This window comes from Symphalangus syndactylus, chromosome 5 (assembly GCF_028878055.3).
Source record: "Symphalangus syndactylus isolate Jambi chromosome 5, NHGRI_mSymSyn1-v2.1_pri, whole genome shotgun sequence".
In the NCBI taxonomy this organism is placed as follows: Eukaryota; Metazoa; Chordata; class Mammalia; order Primates; family Hylobatidae; genus Symphalangus; species Symphalangus syndactylus.
Window position 1 is genome coordinate 93,982,039 of NC_072427.2, and position 20,689 is coordinate 94,002,727.

The 20,689-nt window shown below is 47.5% G+C and overlaps 1 protein-coding gene and 1 non-coding gene across 5 annotated transcripts in view; one reads left to right on the top strand and one right to left on the bottom strand.

Annotated features, from left to right (window-relative positions):
• DOP1B (DOP1 leucine zipper like protein B) overlaps nucleotides 1–20,689 on the bottom strand; it is a 135,346-nt gene that overhangs the window by 33,347 nt on the left and 81,310 nt on the right. For all 4 annotated transcript variants that reach the window (XR_008657863.2, XM_055279637.2, XM_055279638.2 and 1 more), the window contains exons 17-23: nucleotides 20,407–20,507; nucleotides 19,154–19,344; nucleotides 12,500–14,129; nucleotides 11,587–11,698; nucleotides 10,652–10,840; nucleotides 7,933–8,055; nucleotides 5,204–5,341 (exon numbers count right to left, since the gene is read on the bottom strand). Coding sequence is in view for 3 of the 4 variants with exons in the window: in XM_055279637.2 (XP_055135612.2) it covers nucleotides 5,204–5,341; nucleotides 7,933–8,055; nucleotides 10,652–10,840; nucleotides 11,587–11,698; nucleotides 12,500–14,129; nucleotides 19,154–19,344; nucleotides 20,407–20,507 (2,484 nt within the window). In the remaining variant the exon portion in view is untranslated. The remainder of the gene's footprint in view (nucleotides 1–5,203; nucleotides 5,342–7,932; nucleotides 8,056–10,651; nucleotides 10,841–11,586; nucleotides 11,699–12,499; nucleotides 14,130–19,153; nucleotides 19,345–20,406; nucleotides 20,508–20,689) is intronic.
• Nucleotides 513–617, top strand: LOC129483800 (small nucleolar RNA U13). Its single transcript, XR_008658293.1, has one exon. It is a non-coding gene; the product is annotated as a small nucleolar RNA U13 (small nucleolar RNA).

Here is a 20,689-nt window from a genome sequence, read left to right on the forward strand (position 1 = left end):
CCACTATTTAGCCTCCACGACACCACTCAGTGCACACAGAGCTTGTCGATAAACACTGGAACGAACGAAGAGGCCAGGGGCTGGAGGATAACTGGCCGGGTAACGCCCAATGGCCAGGCCCTCAGGGCCTGGACATTTCTTTTTTTTTTTTTTTTTTTTTTGAGTCGGAGTCTTGCTCTGTCACCCAGGCTGGAGTGCAGTGGCGCAGTCTCGGCTCACTGCAAACTCCGCCTCCCGGGTTCACGCCATTCTCCTGCCTCAGCCTCTCCAAGTAGCTGGGACTACAGGCGCCCGCCACCACGCCCGGCTAATTTTTTGTATTTTTAGTAGAGACGGGGTTTCACTGTGGTCTCGATCTCCTGACCTCGTGATCCACCCGCCTCGGCCTCCCAAAGTGCTGGGATTACAAGCGTGAGCCACCGCACCCGGCCTAGGGCCTGGACATTTCTATAGGTGGCTGCCCTGTGTCATATGTGAGGCTGAAAAAAATGGCTGAAGAAAAAAGTCTTCCGATTCATCTGCAGTTCATGAGTGTGATGACTGGGTGTTCACACGCATGCATGAGATGTGCCACCCTCAAACCTTGTTACAATGGTCGGCACATTACCCGTCTAATGTGAAAAAAAAAAGTCTTTCGTTTTGAGACACGGTGTTGCTCTGTACTAGAGTGCAGTGGCGTGATCTTGGTTCAATGCAGCCTCAACTTCCCTGGCTCAAGTGATTCTCCCACCTCAGCCTCCCAAGTAGCCGAGGCTACAGGTGCGTACCACCATGCCTGGTTAATTTCTTTTTTCAGTTTTTTATTTTATTTTATTTTATTTTATTTTTAGAGTCAGCGTTTTACTTTGTTGCCCAGGCTGGTCTTGAACTTCTGGGCTCAGGCAATCCCCCTGCTTCGGCTTCCCAAAGTGCTGGGATTACAGGAGTGAGCCACCCTTTAACACTCTAAAATCATAATATCTACCTACCTACCTACCTACCTACATCTATCTATCTACCTAACTACTATCTATCTATCTATCTATCTACCTACCTACCTACCTACCTATCTACCTACCTACCTACCTATCTACCTACCTACCTACCTACCTACCTATCTACCTACCTACCTACCTATATCTATCTACCTACCTAACTACTATCTATCTATCTATCTATCTATCTACCTACCTACCTACCTACCTACCTACCAACCTATTTTTTTACATGTTTGTCCGTCCGCAGTTCTTGGTTCGTAACTCCTGCCCTCCTTTTACCTGCCCCAAGGCAGGAATCTAATCTGACTACGGTTCGTAAGACCCTCATTCTGGAGACGGTCCTGTCCCCCACCCTGGAGGAAGGAGTGCTGTGCAGACAGGCCAAGAAGAATCTAACAGGCAGGCCCTGCTGGGTTTCCCCAGTCACTGTATTAAGTACTAGATCACACTCTTTTTGTCCAATCATATTTCAACACGGTTGTCCATGCTTTAGTCATGCCCATCCAATGAAGTTTCCATAAAAGGCCCAAGAAGACTGAGTTTGGTGAGCTTCCAGAGAGCAGAGCACATGAAGGTTCTGTGCCCACGGAGGGCACGGGAGCTCCGCACCTCTTCCCCCACACCTCGCCCTACGCATCCCTTCATCTGTATCCTCAGTAGTAGCCTTTATAATAAACCAGTAAACGTGTTTCTGGAGTTCTGCGAGCTGCTCTGACAAATTAATTGAACCCAAAGAGGGGGGTTCGTGGGAATCCCATCTTGAAGCTAGTCAGTCAGAAGTTCCAGAGGCCCAGACCTGTGACTGGTATCTGAAGTGAAGGGTGCTCTTGGGGACTGAGCCCTCACCCTGTGGGATCTGACACTATCTCCAAGCAGATAGAGTAGGAATTGAATTGGAGGACACCCAACTGGTGTCCACTGCGGAATCAATTGCTTGCTTGGTGGTGGGGAGAACTCCCCTCATATTTGGGGTAAGAGAAGCCTTCTGTGTTGATTTTTATGTTGTTGAGTGAGGACACAGTTGAGTTTTTTTTTTTTTTTCCAGATACAGAACTGTGTTAGTCCTCTTGTGACTGGCTTATTTCATTCAACTTAACGTCTTCAAGGTTCATCCATGTTGAGGGTCTGACATCCATGTTGTGTAGCACGTGTTGGAATTTCATTCCTCTTAAAGCTGAGTACTAGCGCACTGCACGCACAGATCTCACTTCGTTATCCGCGCGCCCACTGATACACACATGGATTGCTTCTGCCTTTTGGCTGTTGTGAATAATGCTGCTATGAACATCGGTACACAAACATCTGTTCAAGTAAAGCTATGTTTTTTAATAATCGCTTTTTCCATTGCACGACTTTTCTTTTTTTTGGACAGTCTCACTCTGTCACCCAGGTTGGGGTGCAGTGGCTCGATCATAGCTCACTGCAGCCTCAAACTCCTGTGCTCAACTGATCCTCCTGCCTCAGCCTCCCAAGTAGCTGGGACTACAGGTGTGCATTACCACACCCAGCTAATTTTTTAAATTTACTGTAGAGATGGTGTCTCCTTACGTTGCCCAGGCTGGTCTCGAACTCCTGGACTAAAGTGCTAGGATTAAAGGCATGAGCCACCATGCCCGGCCCCCCTAATTTTCATTTAGATTATTCTTAAATTTTTGCTAACTGTATGATTTTAAATTGTTTGACAGAAGGCAATTATTTCAAGATTGAAATAAATCCCTGGTTTTTATTAAATTAGTTAATTAAGAGCAAAACAGCTCTGCTGCTTTCAATGATGAAGCCTGCTTTGGTAAAAACAAAAACAGAAGACACTAAGGGAACGCAAATTTTTTTTTTTTTTTTGAGATGGAGTCTCGCTGTGTTGCCCAGGCTGGAGTGCAGTGGCGCAATCTCGGCTCACTGCAAGCTCCGCCTCCCGGGTTCACGCCATTCTCCTGCCTCAGCCTCTCCAAGTAGCTGGGACTACAGGCGCCTGCCACCACGCCCGGCTAATTTTTTGTATTTTTAGTAGAGACAGGGTTTCACCGTGGTCTCGATCTCCTGACCTCGTGATCCGCCCGCCTCGGCCTCCCAAAGTGCTGGGATTACAAGCGTGAGCCACCGCGCCCAGCAGGGAATGCAAATATTAAAGCACACAGCTTGCCCTGTTTTAAATCCACTGTGTATAATTGAAGAAGCGCTCTAGACAACATGGGCCCTCCAGGCTGCTGTAAGGAAATTGAGCAGAAAAATTACAAGGAACTTCTCGGTTCAATGACATTATCCTGAAGGTTTCTGTTTCACAGCAGCCAGATGAAATCTCCTTTCTCAGAGTGTCTATCATTAGTTATGTTCTCTGACATTTATTTTCTACTTTTATAAAAAAATTATGCGGCCAGGCATGGTGGCTCTCGCCGGTAATCCCAGCACTTTGGGAGGCCGAGGCAGGAGGATTGCATGAGCCTAGGAGTTCCAGACCATCCTGGGCAATGTGGCAAACCCCGTCACTACAAAAAATATAAAAATTAGCCAGACGTGGTGGTGTGCATGTGTGGTCTCAGCTACTTAGGAAGATCACTTGAGCCTGGGGAGGCCGAGGCTATGGTGAGCTGTGATTTCGCCACTGCACTGCAGCCTAGGTGACAGTGAGATCCTGCCTTAAAAAAAAAAAAGTTTTAAAAAAAATTATGCAAATTTTGGCCGGGCACGGTGGCTCACGCCTGTAATCCCAGGACTTTGGGAGGCCAAGGCAAGTGAGTTCGAGACCAGTCTGGCCAACATAGCAAAATCCCGTCTCTACTAAAAAAAAAAATACAAAAATTAGCCAGGCTTGGTGGTGCGCACCTGTAATCCCAGCTACTCAGGAAGCTGAGACACGAGAATCACTTGAAACCTGGAGGCGGGGTTGCAGTGGGCTGAGATTGCACCACTGCACTCCAGCCTGGGCGACAAAGTGAGACTTCATCTCGAAAAAACAAAACAAAACAAAACAAAACAAAACAAAACAAAACAAAACAAAACAAAACGTTAGCCAGGAGTGATAGCATGCACCTGTACTCCCAGCTACCCGGGAGGCTGAGGCACAAGAATCACTTGAGCCCAGGAGGTAGAGGTTGCAGTGAGCTGAGATTGCACCACTGCACTCCAGCCTGGGTGACAGAGTGAGACTCTGTCTCAAAAAAAAAAAAAAAAAAAAAAAGTTACGCAAATTTTAATTTGCCCTTGACAAAGACTCTCTCCTTGAGCTGATTCTAGCTAGGCTCCTCTGAGCCCTCTGCTTGTCAAATGATTCTGTCCACCCCCTACAGCTCCAAACAACACTAGCATGGATCCCTAGGATGGGGACACCAGTGCTCTTCAAACACTTGTCCAAGAAAGCTCAAGGTTGCCAAATAATTTACTGTTTGTTCCTGCCAACACCTGCAGACAGACCCCTGACCTCCCTTTCTTAGAGCATTTTCTTTTAAGTTTACAATGATAAATACTTTCTCTGTCCCTTTGAGATATGTATGTGTCTCCCACAACCTAGGAATGTGTTTCTCAAGGACCTGGGAGCCATCTCTTTAAAATAGAATCATCAAGAAAGACAGAGTCTCGATCTCCCAGCCTCTGTGGGAGGGTACGAGCCTCATTTGGATAAGCCCCAGTTAGCAAACCCAGATGGCCTAATCACATCTATGGACTGAGCAGCCTCCCCACCTGCTCTTCTGTAATTTTCTACTTCTCCAACTCTCCATAAACCCCTGCTCCTTCCCCCTCCCTCCTCCCTCATCCTTTCCCAGTCATCTCCACACAAATCTAAACTGAACCCAGCACTTTCTCTTACGGCAGTGGTTACTGAATCACATCTGTCTTTACCACCTTTCACTAGCGTCTGGTTTTGTTTATCTTTGACATCTTTACAGCTGCAAGTTCCTTGAGGCAGGTGCCATTTCCTCTTTCTAAAGATTTTATTCCACTTGGTGCCCAGAAGGCGCTAACCCATGTAACCAGGCAGTGTCTTCAGCAGCAGGGTACAATGATGAGAGCCCCTGACCTCAGGCAGTTCCAATCTTAAAAAAGGAGCACCAAATCTTCACAGATCTCCCCCAAAGCACAGCAAACAGCACCTCTACTTCACTACCCCAAGCATTCCCACTCGCTCTTGTTACCTATCTTTCCCTCCCAAACACTATTTATAAGGAAGCAGAGTTATGACGAATACCACCCACTCATCTGCAGAAGCCGAGAGGCTCCCCAAGGCTCCTCACCTCATTACCCCCTTTGACTTGGGGTGGCCTCTTCACCACCTCCTTCACCAGGTGCAGCAATGTGTCAGTCTGCAGGGTGCTGAGTGCACACACCAAGTCGACAAGGGTTAGCTGGGATGTACTCGCCGCTGGGATAATCTGTCAAGAAAAAAAAACTCCTTGAAAGCTTAAATAAAGATGATGCACAAAAAGTATTCTATAGTCGTCGTCCCTGGAGAAATCAATCTGTTTTCATCTTTTTTTTTTTTTTTTTTTTGAGACAGAGTCTCTCTCTGTCACCCAGGCTGGAGTGCAGTGGTGCAATCTTGGCTCACTGCAACCTCCGCCTCTCAGGTTTAAGCGACTCTCCTGCCCCAGCCTCCTGAGTAGCTGGGATTACAGGTGCCCACCACCATGCCCGGCTAATTTTTGTATTTTTAATGGAGACGGGGTTTCGCCATGTTGGCCAGGCTGGTCTCGAACTCCTGACCTCAGGTGATCTGCCCACCTGGGTCTCCCAAAGTGCTGGGATTACAGGCATGAGCCACCGCGCCCGGCCTGTTTTAATCTCTTCTAAATAAACAGTTCCTATTGAACTCGGTAAAGGACTCCACCCATGGGAACATCATAATTTGATACAAATTAGGAATAAAAGGTACAGTCCATGATGGGGCTGTTAATAGTGGTATGTTTGGATTTCGTAGAAAGTATTTTAGAAACAAATATACGAAATTTAAGGAAACAAGAGATGGAATAAAAAATATGAAGACAGGAAGAAAAAACAGATAAATCAGGCTCCCATTTGCTGGCCTTGGAAGCAAAGCGCCAGTATAGGAGGCATATTTTTGATGACAGAAGTCTGCACACCCTGGTCATGGGCATGTGGAAGAAAAACAACTAGCGCTAGGTTCCTCACCGGGGAAGGAGACCACAGGCGCTCAGGAGGGTGGCCTCGGACACCGACCACTGACTCTTTCCCAGAGAACAGGTGCCCATGTCAGCCACAGAGGCTGAGCACTGGGGGAGTGTCCAGGAGGTACAGCAGCAGACCCTGAGCAGGGAACGGAGCGGGGGTGGGAGGGAACAAAGGAAGAGGATTGAGGTGGAAAAAGGTAAGCCAACCCCTGCAGGACTTCATGATGGACCAGTCAAGTGGATAAAGAATGGGTAAAATACAAACTGAAATTATCTTTGGGCTCACGCTTATAATTCCAGCACCTTGGGAGGCCGAGGCAGGCGGATCACGAGGTCAGGAGTTTGAGACCAGCCTGGCCAACATGGTGAAACTGTGTCTACTAAAAATACAAAAACTAGCTGAGTGTGGTGGCATGCGCCTGTAATCCCAGCTACTCAGGAGGCTGAGGAAAGAGAATTGCTTGAACTCAGGAGGCAGAGGTTGCAGTGAGCTGAGATTGCGCCACTGCACTCTAGCCTGGGCGACAGGGCGAGACTCTGTCTCAACAGAAAAAAAAAAAAAGAAATTATCTTTGGGCATAGAAATATGATTGGTGATTTCAATTTTCTTTATTATCATGGACAAATGTAATTTCCTTTTTTTTTTTTTTTTTTACATGAGGTGTCAACTCTGTTGTCTAGGCTAGAGTGCAGTGGCACAATCATAGCTCACTGCAGCTTCAAATTCCTGGCTTCAAGTGATCCTTTCATCTCAACCTCCCAAGTAACTAGGACTACGAGCGCGTACCACCATGCCCAGCTAACAAGTGTGATTTCTACACATTAAAAAAGCAGTAAGATGGTACTACAAATAAAGAAAGGCCCACAGTGCTAGGATAAGTAACCATTTCTTAAGCCAAATGGGTAGTAGTATGTTCTCAGGTAGTTTAAAGTTTTTTTTTTTTTTTTGATAGGGACTTGCTTTGTTGCCCAGGCTGGAATGCAGTGGCGCAATCATGGCTCACTGCACCCTCCACCTCCCAGGCTCAGGTGATCCTCCCACCTTAGCCTCTTGAGTGGCTGGGACTATAGGTGCACACCACCATGCCCGGCTAATTTTTTGCCATATTTCCCGGGCTGGTCTCAAACTCCTAGGCTCAAGCGACCTGCCCGTCTTGGCCTCCCGAAGTGTTGAGATTATAGGTGTGAGCTACTGTGCCTTTTTTATTCTTTAAAAATGTTCATGTTATATATACTCTTATATGTATTTTAGATTTAAAAAGATTAAACACAAGTACTATATACTCATTACAGAAAAATTAGAAAACAGAAGTCAGGTGGGCTCTTCCCTACCTGCCCAATACACATTCTACTTGTACTGAGACACAGCTATATTATCTCATGCATTTCAAATGATGAAATTGGCCAGCACGGTGGCTCACGCCTGTAATCCCAGCACTTTGGGAGGCCAAGGTGGGTGGGTCACCTGAGGTCAGGAGTTCAAGACCAGCCTGGCCAACATGGTGAAACCCTGACTCTACTAAAAAATACAAAAATTAACGGTGTGGTGGCGGGTGCCTATAATTCTAGTTACATGGGAGGCTGAGGCAGGAGAATGACTTGAACCCAGGAGGTGGAGGGTGCAGTGAGCCAAGATCGCACCACTGCACTCCAGCCTGGGTGAAAAGAGAGAGACTCCATCTCAAATAGATAAATAAATAAAATAAGATAAAATGATTAAATCAACTCAATAGTTTCCCATGCTGGCTTCCAATGTCACCTTTGATTCCACATGATTCTGTGGTATTTCTTTGTCACTGTAAGTTGAACCACTCCTCTAACTTTTTAAACTTTACCTTCATCTTACTGTGACGCTGGACTTTCTTTCTGCTCCACACTGCCGCAACAGCCGCTGTCAACTGAACCCCAAGATGGGCCGTTAAGGGGTTTAAGAAGTCTAAAATTTTTTGTCTTATGGTCTAGAAAATAGGAAAAAAAAAGTTACTGCAGAGTAATACTGGGGCTATGGCATCCCATACATTGAACCACCACTGCTGTCCATACTGAGAGCAATGACCCTGTCATGTTTGTGCCCAATGCTGTGCTGAGGCGCTTCCCTGATGGGTGGATCCCAGTAAAGGGAGGAATCAAACCCTTTCTGGAAGGAGTTGGATGTGTGATGCTGGCGTGTCATGCCGGGGGGGAAGGGGCAGTGAGAGGCCAAGGTGGAGAGACGGATGGCCAGCTCGATTGGCCAGGAGCATCTTGGGAGACGATGAATATCACCCTTGCTGCTGTGAGCACAGCGGGGGTCTTACAGGAAGCCTGGCAAGGCTTTGCAGCACTGCTTCCATCTGAAAATCCCACAGCCTCAGCTTGACTGCATCTGCTGCGGGCAGGCTTATATTCATTAGGAAAGTTGTTGCTCAATTTCCAGAAATAAGCACCATTTAACTAATTCTATCAGGTAATCAATTTAAACCTGTAACATGGTCCTGCTGTCACTCAGCACCCTCTGTCTTGCTACTTATGAATTTCTCTGTGCTCCTGCCACGTTCCTCACTCTGTAAATCCTACTGCTCTCCCAGCCTGAAATGCCCACCCTAGTGAAATCCTCTCCACCTGGGGCCTCAGCTAAGCCGCGCTGCCTCAGGAACCCCAGATCAGGCCAGGCCTCCTGTTCACACACTCTCAGGAAACCCTGTGTTTCTCTGAAGCCCTGCTTGCATCATTATTACACTGCCAGTTAATGTCTGCCCCTGCCACAGGGGCAGGGACTTCATCTCTCTTGTCCACCGGTAAAGCAAGAGAGCCTGGTGCGTGGCAGCAGGCACAAAACATCTGTCGAAGAGACGGATTTACCCAGCACTTCCTGTGTCAACCGCCCATGTTTATTTCACATTAGATACAACTGAGCCAGCACGGAGCTGTCCCCTCCTTTCCACCATGGTTTCTGCTCTAGAGGGACTAATGTGGGGTCCCGCTCCTCAGCCCTGGGTTCCTCAGGGAGGGCTAGGAGTTAAGTGCCTGATGAGCATCGGCCTTTATCGTAATTACTCTTTCCATCAACCCATGAGGATAGGATGCTAGCCATAGTCTGGTTTAACAGCTCAGAGAGGCTGAGTACTACAGGAAGCTCCCCTAAAAAAGGTTTAGAAAATCTTTTTTTCTGAGTGAGAAAAAAGGTTTTCTGAATCTTTTTAAGAGCAGGTTCTTGTAGGAGCTTGAAATACGGAATTCCCTTGGCACCCTTGGAACCGACAGAATGTCTGGAGGCAATGTCTGGAAGCCAACAGTGCACTGTGGTACCTAAATGCAGGATGGCAAGGATCATCCCTGAGGCCACAGCTGGCACCTGGGGGCTCTCAACTGATGTCAGATGTGGCAGATAATTCTGAGATGCCACACACAGTAACACAGATGGTGAGCGACCGAGTCCTGCGCCTACAGCCTTCTGAGGCAGACACTGAAAACCAAAGAAGACTAAACTATATATAAATATTCACGGTTGTGCGTTTTTGGTTTAAGAACTCAAAGGCATCCTGACATTCCACTCTGATGGGGCCATATTTGACAGGCACCACTAAAAGCAGAACAGAGATGAGTTGTCTAGCAGAAATGCTTTAGAGACTCAAGACTTGGGTCTCTAAATCATTTAGAGGTGAGGATCTAGGTATCCCCGCCTTGAACCACTACAGACTATTTTTTTTTTGAGACAGGGTCTCACTCTGTTGCCCAGACTTGAGTGCACTGGCGTGATCTCGGCTCACTTCAACCTCCACCTCCCGGGCTCAAGCAATCCTCTTGCCTCGGCCTCCTGAGTAGCTGGGACTACAGGTGCCTACCATGCCTACCACCATACCCAGCTAATTTTTGCATTTTTTGTAGAGACGGGGTTTCGCCACGTTGGCCAGGCTGGTCTTGAACTCCTGAGCTCAAGCAATCCACCCATCTTGGCCTCCCAAAGTGCTGGGATTACAAGCATGAGCCACCACGCCTAGCTCTAGAGACTTTATTTTTATTTTTTTAATTTTTTTTTGAGATGGGGTTTTGCTCTGTCGCCCAGGCTGGGGTGCAGTGGTGCGATCTTGGCTCACTGCAACCTCCACCTCCCGGGTTCCAGAGATTTTGCTGCCTCGGCCTCCTGAGTAGCTGGGATTACAGACACGTGCTACCACACCTGGCTAATTTTTGTATTTTTAGTAGAGATGGGGTTTCACCATGTTGGCCAGGCTGTTCTTGAACTCCTGACCTCAGGAGATCCATCCGCCTTGGCCTCCCAAAGTGCTGGGATTACAGGTGTGAGCCACTGTGCCCGGCCAAGACTTTATTTTTAACTACAAAATAAGGTGAATGCAAAATAAGAAGAAAACAGGCTGAAACCACTCAGACTCTTCCATTTCAGGTATAGGAAACTTACTGATAACAAACGAACTAGAGATTTCTACTTCTGACTTCTGACTTGGGTTTCATTGAGCACATCTCTTCATCATGCACACTTTCCTATACATATTTATTGTGGGTGGAACAATACAAGACCAAGTAAATGACAGAACTACAGAGACGTCCTCTTACTTTGGTGGTTTTAAAGTAAACGGAAGAGGATCCCTTCGTGGCCCCTAGGAGGTCGACAGGTCTCTTTTGAGTCTCCTCCTTTCTGAGAACATTCCAGAGAAGGGCCATGGTGTTAACAGTTCGAGGCAGCTCTTCCAAAATGGCATTTCTGGCATTCCTCAAGTTGGCAGGATCACCTGAGGCCATGGTCTAAAAATTAAAATGAATACATGAGGCTGGCTGTGTCTATGGAATGGTTTTTCTTCCCACGAGGGCAGCAGTGCTGGCGGGATTAGGTCTGGGCTGTTGGACTCTCTTCTAAGCAACTCATACATGTGGTGGTCTGGGAGCAATAAGCTTCTCTGTGCATTTCAACCCATGGTTCTCTTTCACAGAGACAGCTGTGAGTCTGATGTTCCAAATTACAAACTTTTCAACCATTCAACCAAAGTGTTAGATGTATTCTAAGACTTAATCCCAGACAGTGTAGAATAACCAACAGCTAAAATGTCTGCCTACTCAGATTTCATGAACACTATGACAGCAAGTAAAAAATACGTGGAAAAAGATGACTAGAAGCCTAAAATTAAACAAGTGGCTTTATATGTTATCTCATAGGCTACTGATGGAACAATGGGCAAAGGGCTGGCACAGGGAGTGCCAGCAGGAAGACAACTATGTTTGCATGGCTGACATACATACTTATACACATGTATTTGCGTTAATTATATACACGCATTTACATACGCATTTGCGTAGGCACTTGTATTGCTAACACACATGCATTTGCATACGTGTGTACATGACTTATGTAATATTTGCATACACATTTGCATCACCTCCATACGCATATTAGTTACAGATATTACATACATACATTACTTATTTGAAACAGTCATAGCCCAAAGACAAAATAATACATGAAAATTGCCTTGAACTCAGGAAAAAAAATTTACCTTTTTGTTTTGGTTGGCTTGTTCCAAAAGACAAAAATGACTAATGGTTGTTAGACCTTCTAGAAGGGTGAGTGGATAATCCGGAGAAATGTTTTCCCTCTTGGAGGTTGTGCTGTGGTGAAGAAAAGAGAAACTGGTTTGAGAATTTTTAAAGAATGAGGCCATAAGCTTTTCTAATCCTATACATAAACACAGGAACTAGAGAGAGATCACCATCTCAAATAAACTGGAGCTCTCGTCATGGAATATCATTATAATAATGTTAACCACCCTTTGTGCGATTTTACATTCATATAGTCACTTTGGAAAAATGGTTTCAAAGTTTTAGAATTTCTGTGAAGATGATTCACATTTTTATTTCTGTTTTGCAAAAATAGTAGAGAGTAGCTGACACGCCCTGCAACACTGAGCTAGACTGGGTACCTGTGTGGATTTAAAATAAAGGATCAGGGCTGGGCGCAGTGGCTCACTCTAGCACCCCAGCACTTTGGGAGGCCGAGGCAGGGGGATTGCCTGAGCTCAGGAGTTCAAGACCAGCCTGGGCAACACGGTGGAACCCCGTCTCTACTAAACTACAAAAAATTAACCAGGTGTGGCGGCAGGGGCCTGTAATCCCAGCTACTCGGGAGGCTGAGACAGGAGAATTGTTTGAACCTGGGAGGCAGAGGTTGCAGTGAGCTGAGGTCATGCCACTGCACTACAGCCTGGGTGACAAAGACTCCGTCTCAAAAATAAAATAAATAAAATAAAATAAAGGATCAGAACATTTAGTTGCTTGTTACCCCTCTTGACAATGCTAAACAGGCTTCTCACTGGAATGAAATTATCCTCCAACCGACATCCATGGCAAAACAGTCATTCATTATAAAAACCATCACTAAAGCAATAAAGATGTCACAGGAGCGCAACGCACCTGACAGAGAGCTTCACAGATTCGCTTTCATACTGCTTGACCAAGTCATCCAAGTTTTTGCAAATTTGGACAACAAAGGGTGTCACCGTCCAGCCCAGGGACTTTCCGAAGTAGGGCAAGGAATGCGTGACCAAGCTCACCCAGGCCGGATGCATGCCGTAGCCGTAGGCGGGCTGCAGACCCCTCACCACCGCAGAGACCAGCAGCCCCTGGGAGGTGAGGGGGTGCGGCTGCACGTACTGCAGGGCGCTGATGGCCTGCTGGAAGTTCAGGGCTCTCTGCCACTCCCGGGACAGGTCGGCCTGGTTTTCCGCCTCCTCGTGGGCCCGACCCAGGTGGTGTTCCAAGACAATCAGCACCTGCAGCAGCTTCAGCAGCTCAATCTGCAGCGGGTGCTCACTCCAGATCTGGTCCTGACCCAAGTTAATGAGACTCTCCTCAAAGAGGCTGTCCTCCGGCAGGGCCCTGCCGTGGTGGGCGGTGGCCAGCCCGTAGCGCTTCTGGCTTGTGTACATGGACGCCGACAGGGAGAGCAGGACAAACTCCTGAACTTTGCACCTCTGCAGCAAGCTGTGGATGAACTCCACGTTCTTCCCTTCTGAAGACTTGGCCACCGAGACCAGCTGCATCATTATCCTGATCAAAACCTCAACACTTTTGACCTGCACGTCCCGGTTGCCGAGAATGTCTCGGTGCGAGACCTTCAAATAGCAAGGGTAGTAGGAGCGCAGGAAGCTCAGGCAGAGGTAGGTGAGCAGTTCCAAGAGCAGAGAGTGGGGGCACACGTTGGGGGCCTGGGTCTGGAGCTTTCCATAGAAACTGTGGCCAATGAGGGCCTCCTGGTGGCGAGCGAGGAGGTTGGAGATGAGGTTGAGGTGTGCAGTGGAGCTGGTGTCCATGCTAGTCCTGGACACAGCCTCGATGAATTCCTTAGGGTTGGTTTTGAGCACAGCCTCCAGCACCGAGAAGGCGTAGAGGACCCGCCGAGAGTCGTAGGGCTGCAGGTAGAGCAGGATGTGCTTGAACAAGGCCTCGACGGCCTCCTGCCTTTCCCGCTGCTGCTTCAGCAGCCTGGACGTGGTGAGGGCCTGGAGCTCCAAGTCGGCCTCCTCGTCGCTGGAGAACGACTCAGAAGCCTGCGTCTTGTCCGAGTCCACCCGCACCAGGCTTAACTTGGCCCCAGCCTTGAAGCTTTCTGACTGGAAGGCCGCCAGCAGGGCCGAGCGCTTGGGGTACGCCCTGCCCCCCATGGGGATGGGCGCACAGCAGTTCTCTTCGTTGCTCAGCTCCTGCGGGTCGTGGGAAGGGGAGGAGAAGGAGGACGTGTTCTCGCTGTCCGTGTGGCCGGAGCTTGTATCTGCAGACTCGGTGTGCTCGCTGCTATCCGGGGCGCCGTGGGCCGTCCTGTCTGGAAGCTCCACGTAGTAGGGCAGCTCTTCCTCGCTCAGCTCGCCTCGCGGCGGGTACTTCTCGGGCTCCTTCTCCACTTCAGCCCAAATGGCTTCACGGTCCACTGTGGTGAACTGGCTCAGAGGCAGGTGCTCCTCAGAGCCGCTCTCCTGAGGCTCGGGCACTGCACATGCCTCCCTGAAAGAGGTTTTCTTCCTGTTAAACCAATGGTGCAAGTCATCTGAAAATTACAAGATGACAAACGACTTTAGAACAGAAGGGTCAGCTATGATACATTAGCTGTAGGGCGGTCTTTGTCTTAAAGCCAGACAGAAAGATCAATATTCCTAAAACTCTCACATGAAACACCACCACCAGAGTCCGGGTTACATTACAGACAAAAGTAGACAAAGGAAGGTGGATAGGTTTTACAGAATGTTCAAGGATAGGCTCATTTAGTTATATTGTTACAGTAAACTTAAGTATCTTAACTTTATGGGGAGAGCAATTTTTAAAAATACGTATTACTTTTTCCTAGGAATTCTCTTTCAAGAAATGTCTCCTGGCCGGGCGCAGTGGCTCACACCTGTAATCCCAGCAATTGGGAGGCCAAGGCAGGTGGATCACCGGAGGTCAGGAGTTCGAGACCAGCCTGGCCAACACGGAGAAACCCCATCTACCAGCGTGGCCAAAATGGTGAAACCCTGTCTCTACTAAAAATACAAAAAGTTAGCTGGGCGTGGTGGCAGGCACTTGTAATCCCAGCTACTCGGGAGGCTGCGGCAGGAGAATCATTTGAATCCAGGAGGCAGAGGTTGCAGTGAGCTGAAATTGTGCCACTGAACTCCAGCCTGGGCAACAAGAGCGAAACTCTGTCTCAAAAAACAAAAAAACAGAAATGTATCCTGCAGAAATGTCAGTAGAAGACTTTCAAAGCCATAAGGATGTGGATATTCACCGAAATGTCACGTGTGTATAAAGACAAACTGGAGGCCGGGTGTGGTGGCATGGTGGCTCATGCCTGTAATCCCAGCACTTTGGGAGGTCTAGGCGGGCAGATCACCTGAGGTCAGGAGTTTGAGACCAGCCTGGCCAACATGGAGAAACCCCATCTACTAAAAATACAAAAATTAGCTGGACGTGGTGGTGCGTGCCTGTAGTCCCAGCGTGGGAGGCTGAGACAGGAGAATCACTTGAACCTGAAGGATGGAAGTTGCAGTGAGCTGAAATCATGCCACTACACTCCAGACTGGGCAACAGAGTGAGACTCTGTCTAAAAAAAAAAAAGAAAGGAAAAATCAGGCCAGGTACAGTGAATTATGCCTGTAATCCCAATACCGTGGGAGACCAAGGTAGGAGGATTGCTTGATCCCAAGAGTTCCAAACCAGCCTGGGCAACATGGAAAAACCCCATCTCTATAAAAAATTTAAAAGCTATCTGGTATGGTGACACACACTTGTAGTCCCAGCTATTCAGGAGGCTGAGGCAGGAGGGTCTCTTGAGCCCAGGAGTTCGAGACTGCAGTGAGCTATGATGGTGTCACTGCACTCCAGCTTGGGCAACAGAGTGAAACCCCTGTCTCTAAAAAGAAAGGAAAAAAAATCAAGCAGCAGAAGAGTATTATATAGAATGAGCCCAATTAGGAGAGAGTATGTATAATACACAGCCACTAGGAAAGTCTGGGAGACGACCTGCCAAACCATTAACAATCCCTAGTTCTATCAACTAGCATTACAAAGGACTTCCACTTAGGTTTTTATGTCCTCATTATTTCCATTTTAAAAATAAGCATGTTAGTACTTCTATAATCAGAAAACGTATGACACTTTTAAACATTCAAGTCTCTTTTAGAAGTCAAATAGGCCACTGACCACTGCCTATTTAAAAAAAAAAAAAAGAAGAAAAGTTTTAAAAAAAAGAAGTGAGTCAAAAGTCTTTGATATTGCCAAACATTTTAAATAAGCAGTGTTCAATAAATCTATGCCATGAGCCAGGCATGGTAGCTCATACCTGTAATTCCAGCACTTTGGGAGGCTGAGGTGGGCGGATCACTTCGGGCCAGAAGTTCGAGACCAGTCTGGCCAACATGGCGAAACCCCATCTCTACTAAAAATACAAAAATTAGCTGGGCATGGTGGCGCATGCCTGTAATGCCAGCTACTCAGGATGCTGAGGCAGGCGAATGGTTTGAACCCAGGAGGCAGAGGTTGCAATGAACCAAGATTGTGCCACTGCACTCCAGCCTGGGCCACAGAGCGAGACTCCGTCTCAAAAAAAAAAAAAAATCTATGCCATGTACATTAAGCAAGATCAAGAAATGAAGAAGAATGAGACATCAGAAATTGATGAGCTGCTTGAAGTGCATAGCAGTATTTTAAAAATAGATTTCTACAGGATTACAGAAATAGGGTGGGGTAAGCAGGACACTTATCATTTTTTTCAGAAAAAGAAAATGGCAGAGCAAAGATGTTCTCTCCTACTCAGAGGTGGCAGACCATTTCTGTGGTCAGCAGGAAACACAAATTCGAGGAAGCAGCAAGGTAGTGCTGGGGGACTTTTAAAGCTCAAGGAAGGCCAGGCACAGTGGCTCACGCCTGTAATCCCAGCACTTCGGGAGGCCGAGGTGGGCGGAACACTTGATGCTCAGGAGTTCAAGACCAGCCTAGCCAACACGGTGAAACACCCATCTCTATAAAAATACAAAAACTAAGGCTGGGAGTGGTGGCTCACGCCTGTAATCCCAGCGCTTTGGGAGGTAGAGGCAGATGGATCACCTGAGGTCAGGAGTTTGAGACCCAACCTGGCTAACATGGTGAAACCCCGTCTCCACTAAAAATACAAAAAATTAGCTGGCTGTGGTGGCCAGCACCTGTAATCCCAGCTACTCAGGAGGCTGAGGCAGAAGAATCGCTTGAACCTGGGAGGCAGAGATTGCAGTGACTTGGGATCATGCCACTGCACTCCCGCCTGGACAACAGAGTGAGACTCTTCTTCAATAATAATAATAATAATAATAATAATAATAATAATAATAATAATAATGCCCAAGGAACTGTGGAGATAGAGCTTTCCTCTTAAAACAGAAAGAAAAAGAAATACTAAAAAATGTAGCTGCCATGAATAGTAGCCAAACTTTTAAGAAGGTTCTTTGTTTATACTTCTTTCAGTTTTACTTTCTTACAATGTGGAACAATAAAATGTTTCCTATTTGATAGGGCAGCCAGCTTTTCCCCTAAAGGAAAACCGGAGGTTAGAGGTTTAGGCCAGGAGCCTTATAAAGACAGGAAACCATTTCACACACCTCTGCTTACTTAGCTAATGGGCTGCTTTTCTCTGTAAGATTGAGATAGCCGGGCAGTGGTGGCTCATGCCTGTAATCCCAGCAATTTAGGAGGCTGAGGCGGGAGGATCATTTGGGGTCAGGAGTTCGAGACCAGCCTGACCAACATGGTGAAACCCTGTCTCTACTAAATATACAAAAAAAAAACAAAAAAAAAATTAGCGGGGCATGGTGGTGCATGCCCGTAATCCCAGCTACTGAGGAGGCTGAGGCAGGAGAATCACTTGAACCCGGGAGGTGGAGGTTGCAGTGAGCCGAGATTGCCCACCGCACTACAGCTTGGGTGACAGAGCGAGACTCTGTCTCCAAAAAAAAAAAAAAAAAAAAAAGATTAAGATAAATACAGGATAAGAAAAAACAAGAACTGGCTAACTGGCTAAATACAGACATTTGTCCTTTTTTTCCTTCACCTTTGCCCCGGATAGGGGGGTGTCTGGAGCTTATTCCTTTGGTTTCAACTTCTCAAACAGCGTTAGCTTATAACTGTCCTTGAAGTGAGCTTGCTAGGCAGAAGAAAACTTGTTCTTCTTTTCCTTCTTTTTTTTTTGAGATGGAGTCTCACTCTGTTGCCCAGGCTGGAGTGCAGTGGCGCGATCTTGGCTCACTGCAACCTCTGCCTCCTGGGTTCATGCCATTCTCCTGCCTCAGCCTCCCGAGTAGCTGGGACTACAGGTGCCCGCCACCACGCCCGGCTTATTTTTTGTATTTTTAGTAGAGATGGGGTTTCACCGTGTTAGCCAGGATGGTCTCGATCTCTTGACCTCGCGATCCGCCCGCCTCGGCCTCCCGATCCACCCGCCTCGGCCTCCCGAAGTGCTGGATTACAGGGTTGAGCTACCGTCCAGCCCTTCTTTACTTTTTAACCCTTGTCTTGCCACATTCTGGGCCTTGGTTTTTACTTCTTAGACTAGGTCACTACAACCTTTTTACAGCCTTATCTGTTACTTTTCTTGGAGTGAATGAATGCAGTACTTATTATTATTTTTAAATTTCTGCCTCAAGCTAAACAAACTCACTCAAAGTTTGCAAACCATCCCTTAGAAAATTGTGAAGTCATTAAATACAGCTATTGTAGGAAATAATGTTAGTTCATAAAATGCATTAGATATTAATCATTGAAGTTTAATTGACTCATCAGGCTTATTTAGTTTTTCTTTCCTTTCCTAATTTCTACCTATATTCTTTTACGTTTGTGTTAAAGATGCCTCTGGAAGTTCTCTGAACTGAAAGGTTTATTTCTTCTTCATTTCTGATAATTTGATTAACAAGATTTTATAGTCTAAAAGAATCTTAGAGCACAGACAGAAAATAAACCACTTACCTTGTAGTTGAAGGTTCACAAATAAAAGTTATTTTATTTATGTATTTATGAATGAAAGAGTCTCTCTCTGTCACCCAGGCTGGAGTACAGTGGCACCATCTCAGCTCACTGCAATCTCTACCTCCCGGGTTCAAGAGATTCTCCTGCCTCAGCCTCCCGAGTAGCTGGGATTACAGGCATGTACCACCACACCCGGCTAATTTTTGTATTTTTAGTAGAGACACGGTTTCACCATGTTGGCCAGGCTGGTCTTGAACTCCTGACCTCAGGTGATCCACCTGCCTCAGCCTCCCAAAATGCTAGGATTTCAGTTGTGAGCCACCATGCCTGGCCAATTTTCCTTTATTAATAGCAAAATAATCTGGTTTTTCAGTGAAAACAGCAAACCCACTCTGTAATAGTTCTAAATGCTAGATCACTGGGTCCTTAAATTGTCGAAGTCCTCACAATTTACAAAGTACCATTTGCATCTAACAAAATCACCTAGTGGGCCTCAGTCCCTCAACTATCACTGCTGAGGTCCAGTGCCCCAACTATCACTGCTGAGGTCCAGTCCCCCCACCCGTTCCTCCCTCACGCTCGGGTCCTGTGCAGGCTGCTCACCGGCCGAGTTCTCCTGCTTGAGGCAGTGGATGGAGGTTCTCTGGGTTTTTGGCTGCAGCAGGAGCAGGAGCAAGGGTTCAAGGATGCGAGCCACGTCCCCGAGGGAGAGCGCACGCACCAGCCAGCCCTGGGCTGCTGCGCCGATGGCGCCATCCGTGCAGGCCAGGCTGTCCAGCACAACAAACAGGGACCTGCAGTAGGAAACACACCAGTGAGTTCACTCGCAGCCACCCCTGTGTGCCCGGCACCATGGCAGACACTGGGCAGAGGGCGCCACCCAACACAGGTACCCCAGGAGCTCCACCCAAGCTGGACTTCCAGACCCAAGTGGATGAGGACAAGGGGGACTCAACTTTGGTTTCACACTGGAATCACCAGTGGGAGCATTTAAAATCCCAATGCTCAGGCCTCACCCCAAATGGGTTACATATCTGAGTCTGGGCCTGGGCCTCAGGCATCAGAATCAGCTGGCGTCTCTAAGGCCGGGTGCCTGGCCTCACACCTAGAGTTTCGGAGGCACTCGGGAAAAAAAAGGTGGAGTAAAATGGGCTGCAATCAAGTTCACCTCTTAAGCATGAGTCAGTGATGGGACAAGCACACACACCAAGTGTGGTCACTGCTCCAGGGGAGGTCTAGGCCATCTGACCTCCCTGCAAAGTCCCCTCGTAGAGGCACGCTGTAAAAGTTGCACAGGTGATTCCGGGGCATGCCAGGATTCCTCACATCCCAACCAAATTAAGAAAATTCCTAACGTGTTCACATGTGTCTGGCCTAAATTCACTTAGGGGTTTATGGGAACCACTGGCTGTGCTCGGATGGGTCATGTGCACGGGTCAGCTTTTCTTTTTTTGGGATGGAGTTTCGCTCTTGTCACCCAGGCTGGAGTGGAGTGGCACAGTCTCGGCTCACAGCAACCTCTGCCTCCCGGGTTCAAGTGATTCTCCTGCCTCACCCTCCCAAGTAGCTGGGATTACAGGTGCCCACCACCACGCCCAGCTAATTTTTGTATTTTTAGTAGAGATGGGGTTTCACCATGTTGGCCAGGCTGGTCTCTAACTCCCAGGCCTCAAGTGATCTGCCCGCCTCGGCTTCCCAAAGTGCTGGGATTACAGGTGTGAGCCACCACACCTGGTCACATGGGGTCATGTTTTCAACTGCACGCTCCTCTCCCTCCCCAGCCCCACACGCTGGGCAGGAACCTCTGTGGAGTTTCCTCGTGAGTTAACGGTAGATCATAACGAAGGCCGCCTCACCTATCAAAGGAGCGATTGTGAGATGTTACTCGACTGCCTTGGATCTCTCTTGTCAGGTGCCAGATCACGGAAAATCTAAACAGAGCTTCCAGCCTTGTTCCCTTGATGAGGAAATACATGGGAGTGAGGAACTTGGTTTTGTAACTGACCACTGTCTTCAGTCACCATAAACCCCATTTAAACAATAGATCAAAGACTTCAGCAGAACTGACAGCAACCACAGCAAAGATGCTGCATTCTCCTTTGACTGATTCGGCCAGAAGGAAAAGGAGAACCTGCATCC